This window comes from Gracilinanus agilis, chromosome 4 (genome assembly GCF_016433145.1).
Source record: "Gracilinanus agilis isolate LMUSP501 chromosome 4, AgileGrace, whole genome shotgun sequence".
NCBI classification, from domain to species: Eukaryota; Metazoa; Chordata; class Mammalia; order Didelphimorphia; family Didelphidae; genus Gracilinanus; species Gracilinanus agilis.
The window spans coordinates 10,366,284-10,373,399 of NC_058133.1; the positions used below are offsets into that span (position 1 = coordinate 10,366,284).

The window sequence follows — 7,116 nt, forward strand, 5'->3', positions numbered from 1 at the left end:
CTACAGGCATTACGCCCCTTTCACAGATGAGGTAACTGAGGTCCAGGGAATAAACGGACTTACTCATGCTCCCACAACCAGTGTGTAAGAGGCAGGATTTCATAGTAACCCAAAAGCTCAAAGCCTCCAGGGGAGAGCAACACACCGGGGTTCCAGGGCTCTGACTTTCCAGGCTTGCCCAGGGCACAGAAACGCCTTGTTCTGGTCCCCAAGAGATAGGAAGTTGATTGAGCTCCTTTGCGCTCTTTATCGAGCCCTAGCATGGTTGCTGGCACACAGCGGGCACTTATTTACAGAATGACATGGGGAGGTGGGCAGGACGGCTTCTACGAATCTTAACCGCCAATGTCTCATGCCTCAACCTTTTAAATAAACTTCCTGGTGTTGTTTTAGGGTTTGGGGGGGGCTTCATCTCTAGACAAAAATTTTGTTTCTGAACCGTCTCTCCCCAAAGAAAAGCTACGATTCTTGGCACTTGGTTTGAGAAGCCAGAAAATAGAAATACTCTAAGAAGCTGGGCGAGCGAGGGAGAGAAAACCCATCTTTGTTCATTGATTGAAAAAGAGTCGGGAGAATTGGAGAACTTCAGGCGTTAGTCAAAGCTTCGCCTGCCAAATGTTGGCCTTTCCAGTTCACTCTCGACCCGGCCGGGCCTTTCCTTTTTGCCTTCACAGGACCGTTAACGAACAGGAGTTTCGGATGGTTGGCCCTTCCACCACTGGGTCTTGTTCTGTCCTGACGAGGAGGCGGCCAGCTCTTGGCTTCCTGTCGGGCTGACCTCGGAGTCTGAGATGATCTTCAGAGTCCTCTCGGGAGGCTGGGACCGGAGGGCCTCCAAGGTCCTCAGCCCATCGGCAGCTGTCTGGGAATCCCAAGTGAAACAGAGCCCGCTCTGCAATACGGCCCCCGAGTGGACAGCTAGGCTTCGGGGGAAGAACTCCAGCCCCCCACGTTCCGTTCCACAGTCTCCATCTGGAGAGCTCCAAACCGTCAAAAAACGAATTGTTCTGCTCTTCTGGGTACGTGGTCCTAGATTTAAGCCAAGAACAAAGCTCTTCGTGGCATCGGAGCACCTGAAAGGAGAAGGAACCCCAACACGCACGCACGCCATCCAGCCTTGCTTTGAAGACCTCTAAGGAGGGGGATCCACCACTTCTCCAAAGACAGCCCTTCCTTGGCACTTTGAGACAGTTTCTAGTGTCAGGAAGTTCCTCCTGGCGTGATGCCTAAATGGACCTCCCTCCGGCTTCTCTCACGGCTTCTCCTGCCCACTGGGGTCAAGCCTTCCTCGTCACCCACAGGGATTACTGCAGAACTTTGCAACAGGGCAACAGAGCAGGGAGTGCAGGAGTCAGAGGACCCAGATCTGAATGAAAAGCTCCTTGGTTTATCACCCATCTGCAAGCAACTAGCACTATGGCTGGCGTGGGGTAAGGGCTCCCTGAATGCTTGTCGATGGACTGATTGCCTGTTTAACATGGAGCAAATCACCGAATTGCCTTGGGCCTCAGTTTCCTCTCATGTAAAATGAAGTTGGACTCCACGGTCCCTCTCAGCTCTTGCTCTATGATCCTCTGGCATACCAGATGTGAAATAAGAGTGCCACGGTGCAAAGCCTAGCTCTGTGCCTTAACCAGACATGTCGTCATGAGAGAAGTGCTTTGGTCTCTTGGGTCTCAGTTTCCCTTCCTGTAAAATGAGGAGAGTTCGTCTCGGTGGCCTTTGACATCCATTCTACACCTAACACTATGACCCTCAAGTCTAATCTCTATCCCACTGTTCACGTATGGTGTTTCCTTTGCAGACATCTCTTCTTTGGGTTAAACAACCCTGGTAGACTTGGCTGATATTCCTTCCATGGAACGGATGCTGGGTCCTTCACTATCATGGCTGAGCCCTCTCTCTCCAGCTCATCACTGTTCATCCTATTCTGGAGGGCTCAGATAACACTTCAGATGGGGTTCTACCAAGGCAACAGAACTCAACCTTCCTTGGTCCCTTGATGCAGCCCCAGGTCCCAGGAGGGTATGTGGCCACCCAGCCAACTGCTGGCTCATGCGGTGCTCACAATCCTCTAAGTCTCATCCCCACATCCTTTAAGGACAACCTAGTCACACGTCTGCCATCTTGGATATGTGGTATTGGGTTTTTGAGGCCAAGTGTCAGACTTTACATTAATCTTGACTAAATTAAACTCTTACCTTCTATCTTAGAATCAGTACTAAGTATGGTTCCTAAGACAGAAAAATTGGTAAGGGATGGGCAATGGGCGTTAAGTGACTTGCCCAGGGTCACCAAGCTAATACATATCTAAGTCCACATTTGAACCCAGGACATCTCATCTCCAGGCCTGGCACTCAACCCCCTGAGCCACCTAGCTGCCCCTGAATTCTATCTTTTTTTTTTTTTTAAACCCTCACCTTCCATCTTGGAGTCAATACTGTATATTGGCTCCAAGGCAGAAGAGTGGTAAGGGTAGGCAATGGGGGTCAAGTGACTTGCCCAGGGTCACACAGCTGGGAAGTGTCTGAGGCCAGATTTGAACCTAGGACCTCCCATCTCTAGGGCTGGCTGTCAATCCACTGAGCTACCCAGCTGCCCCTCATTATTAATTTTTTCTAGAAATGCTCACGCTGAAATTTTAACAATCAGGTGAAGCTGGTTACAGCTGGTTGTAGCACACTCCTGGGCAGATTTACGATTTATGGGAAAGGACACAGATGTTTTTAAATGCTTTCTTCCCAAGCCTTTTAAAGAGATCTTTCAATATAGATTTGTGTTTGTCTGGCCCCAGGTTTCAAGTGTGCATACTCAGAAGATTAGCTACAGAGGGCACAGAGGGTCTTTCTTTTTCCTATTGGTATTCCTGGGTTTGGCACAGCGTCTGGCCCATAGTAGGTGCTACTGATCCAGTAGAAGAAAAGGCAATGTATCTGTGCCATGACCCAGCGCCATCATGCCACTTCCCAATTCAACATGAGCTTCTGGCCAGCAGGGATTCTCTTTTTAAACAAGCTAGTAGGTTGCGTTTGTTTTTGTAGTTCGTGTGTTCTGGGCTGGGGTTTTTGACTAAAGAAAGAAAGTATGTTTTTGATCTAAAAATAGTCATCACCAAACCAAAGACAAGAGATCTTGGGGAAACTGTTCTTTCAGAGGAGAAACAGAGACTACCTTCAGCCAAGAAACTTGGAAAAATGAGTAACTACCTAGAACCGCTGCTGGTGACAGAGGAGAGGGATTTTCCCTCCTCTCTGGTCCCCAGGGGCTGCCCTGAGTCATTCTCAACCAAAGCTGGTCCCCCTTAATGTCAACATCCGACAAAAGTAAAACCACCAGAGGAGAAAACCCCCCTCCCTCTCCTCAGAGGCCAGCTTGCTGGAGCCCTGGGGGTCCAGAACCCTGTGAGCAGCCCCTGAAGCAGCCCTGGGAATCACTGCCCAAAAGAAGAAAGAGCCAGACATCTTGGGTTCTTTCCCCTGCAGGCCAGGGGACTTGCTTCCCCCCCCCCCCCAAGCTAGTAAAGTACAAACTTCCTCCCCTCCTGGGAGTGTGAGCTCTTAGAGGGAAGAGGCTGTTACCTTCCCATTCTTTGTATCTTTAGCATTCAGCCCAGTGCTTAATAAATGCTTGTTGATTGACTGATTGACTGATTGACTGATTTAGCCAGAATGCCAAAAATCTGGGGACAGTTAAAGAGTGGCTGGCTAAAAGCTCCTCTGGAGTGGATTTGAGAGCTGGAGGACAATTGATTTCTCCAGGCCTCAGTTTCCTCAGCTATAAAAAGAGACAGCTGAACTAGATGCCCCCTAAAGTGCACAGATCTAAATCTGTGATAACATCCGTCCCTAAGCAAAAGCAAGCAACAACTCAGCACACGGCACTTTATCAAGGTTATTTCTGCTGAACTTCATGGTAACCCTTTTTAAAGATGAAGAAACTAAGATGGAGTGGTTAATCAACTTGGCCCTGGGTCTTGTAGCTAGAAAATGTATAAGGCAAGATTTGAACTCAGGTCTTCTTGATACCAACAAGTTGGGTGTCTCTCTCTCTCTCCCTCCCTCCTTCCTTCTTTCCTTCCTTCCTCCCCCTGCTTTGTCTCTCTTTCTCTCTCTGTGTCGATGGGCTTAGCTGCCTCCAAACATCCTGGACAACATGTTTCCACAGGAAAATATCCAAGGAAAGAGAAGCTAATACTTCCTGGAGCAGCCCACTCTGCTCTGAGACAGATGGGATTGTCAGGAAACTTCTCCCCATTATCATGCTTGGTTTGTCTGTCCTATTTGCACCTCCTCCCCATCAGCCCTGTTTCTGCTCTCTGAAGTCAAGAAACACAAGGCTAACAGTCTCTTCCACAGCAGCCCATCAGCCACCAGTGAGCCTACCCTATGCACATGGCAGGTGATTGTCCGGCCTTGGCCAAAGGTCCTCCAAGGACAGAGAGCCTACCTCCTCTGGAGGCAGCAACCTGACTTCTCCCTGTTGCAAGCATTTCCTGTCCTGAAGCCTCTCTGCCATCTTCCCTTTGGTCCTCTCCTCTAGGCCCAAACAGAAAGAGTCTAATCCCTCCTCCATTGGGGAGCCCTTCGCATATGAAGACAACCAGCCTGTCCCCACCAAATCTTCTTTCCTTTGGGCTAAACGTGTCTTTGTATGATTGATGGCCTTGAGGTAAGCTGGGGGGCAGGAGAGGCCCCCCATCTCCTTCTTACAGTTGGGGCAGGTGGGCAGAAACATCAATGAATCTCTCTCCTTTCCTTCCTTCCTCTTTTTCTCTCTCTACCAACAGCCTAGAATTGTAGGTAGGGAAAGAACCCAAGGTCCAAGATGACTCTTCCTCTTTACAATTAGGGGACAGGGGGAGGGGCCTAGAGTATGCAATATTATCCGATATATTTGGTGTATTGATTGGATTATTAAACTGATTTTTTCCCTTTAAAATCTTTGTCAAAGATGATGCTTCAATGGAGAGGGGAAGGCATATATTTCAAAATGAAAGTGACATGAAAACAAAAGATTGCTAAAAAGTAAAAAAAAAATCAGTCAAAAAACATTAATGTAATAGTTCAAGAAATAATACAAGAGGGATCACTAGGTGGCTCAGTGGATAGAGAGCCAGGCCTAGAGAAAGGAGCTCGTGGGTTCAAATCTGGCCTCAGACACTTTCTAGCTGTGTGACCCTGGGCAAGTCACTTAATCCTCATTGATTAGCCCTTACCGCTATTCTGCATTGGAACCAATACCTAGTATTGATTCTAAGATAGAAGATGAGGGTCATTAAAAAAGAAAGAAAGAAAGAAAGAAAGAAAGAAAGAAAGAAAGAAAGAAAGAGAGAAAGAAAGAAAGAAAGAAAGAAAGAAAGAAAGAAGGAAAGAAAGAAAGAAAGAAAGAAAGAAAGAAAGAAAGAAAGAAAGAAAGAAGGAAAGAAAGAAAGAAAGAAAGAAAGAACGACTGTTCTGTGTATAGTAACAGTCAAGGTGTCACTGGGAGAGATGACAGATTGAGAGCTGGAGGTGATCACAGAAGCCATATAGTCCATCTCTTTCAATTTACAGATGGGTAAACTGAGGGCCAGTGAGTTGCCCAAGGTCACACAGGCAGAGTACACTTCAGAAACAGAATTTGAACCCAGATCTCCTGATTCCAGAGTCAGGATGATTATGTTCTCTCAAGAAGAAAGCTCTGGTTGCATATGGAGACATGAACTGGGTTGGGGCTAAGGGAGGGGGCTATGATTGGCAGAAGGGAAGATGATGGTGGAAAGAAATTAAGGAAATGGGGTGAGGAGAAGTTTGAGACGGGAGAAGTATGGTATGGTTTGGATCAGAGAGTGGGTCTAGTGGACGGAATCATAGATTTAGATTTGTAAGAGACTTTAGAGGCCCTGGAGACCAATCCTATCATTTTATACAGGTGAAGTGACCTCCCCAAGACCACCCAAGTGGGAAATAACTGAGGTAGGATTTGAACCCAAGATTCTGTCCAATCTCACGAATGCCTCATTGTGACTGAGTGGAGAGTGGGGATGGGAGGTAGGAAGTGGCTGTTACTGGTGGAGGTGAGGGGCGGGTAGGGGGTGGAGGGAATGGAGGGGATAGTTGGAGAGAACAGTCCCAATTCCTTTCCCTACCCCATTCCCCCAAGGCAGACCCTGCCCACCCCTGCTATGTCAACTACCAGCTTCCTTGGCTCAAGGAAAGGGGAAGTCTAGCCAATGCTAGAATTTTTCAATTTGCAAACCAAGAGCATCACCTTCACCTCATCATCTCCACAGCCCGAGGGCTCACTTCTTGGTCAGGGCTGTCCACAGGTCCCTCCACAATTCTAGAGCCAGAAGGAACCTCAAAGGCCAGCTAGTCCAAGCTCCCCATCCTATGGATGGGGAAACTGAGGTCCATGGAAGTTAAGTAAAGGGAGAGCTGGCCTTGGTGTCAGCCCCAAATTCTACTGCTGACACCAAGAATCTGTGTGGCCTCTGGCGATGACTTCTCTGAGCCCCAGGCAAGGCTCGAAGTCTATCGGCCATAAATGGGCTGGATGTGGGGACACCCAGAGCTTGGGCAGCCCAATGGACAACAAATGGGGGAGAGAGAACTTTAGCAAAGTGACCTGAAACCACAGCTCCCTGTTTCAGGGACTTCTCTGCCTAGAAGTTCTCACAAAAGTTGAAAGAACCCCCCGAGCTGTCAGCTTCCAGCACAACCTCACCTTCCAAAACAGAGAAATCCTTTGCAGGCCCCCTTCTAGGTCTTCCTGGGTGTACCACACGTCCAGCATTCCCACGGGCTCTGTTTTAGAAGGAGAAAAAGGAGAGCCGTTTCATACATGGCGGGCAGAGCGCTGAAAGCTCAGGAACCGGTCGTTTGAGATCAATTTATAAACATTCAAAAAGGTTTCAAAGCTTTAGGCTGCAGGAGACTCACATACATATTGTACCCTGCTGGCATCAGGTAAGCTCCTCAAGGGCTAGAAGGGATGGACTTCCTCCTTCCCTCTCTTCCTCTCCTCTCTCCTTCCTTCTTTTCTTCCTTCCTTTCTTCCCTCCCTCCCTCTCTCCTTCCTTCCTTCCTTCCTTCCTTCCTTCCTTCCTTCCTTCCTTCCTTCCTTCCTTCCTTCCTT

At 48.3% G+C, this 7,116-nt stretch overlaps 1 protein-coding gene across 1 annotated transcript in view; it reads right to left on the bottom strand.

Annotated features, from left to right (window-relative positions):
- IL12RB2 (interleukin 12 receptor subunit beta 2) overlaps positions 1 to 7,116 on the bottom strand; it is a 63,419-nt gene that overhangs the window by 31,361 nt on the left and 24,942 nt on the right. Inside the window, exon 7 of the mRNA XM_044674761.1 lies at positions 6,706 to 6,785. Coding sequence (XP_044530696.1) covers positions 6,706 to 6,785 — 80 coding nt within the window. The remainder of the gene's footprint in view (positions 1 to 6,705; positions 6,786 to 7,116) is intronic.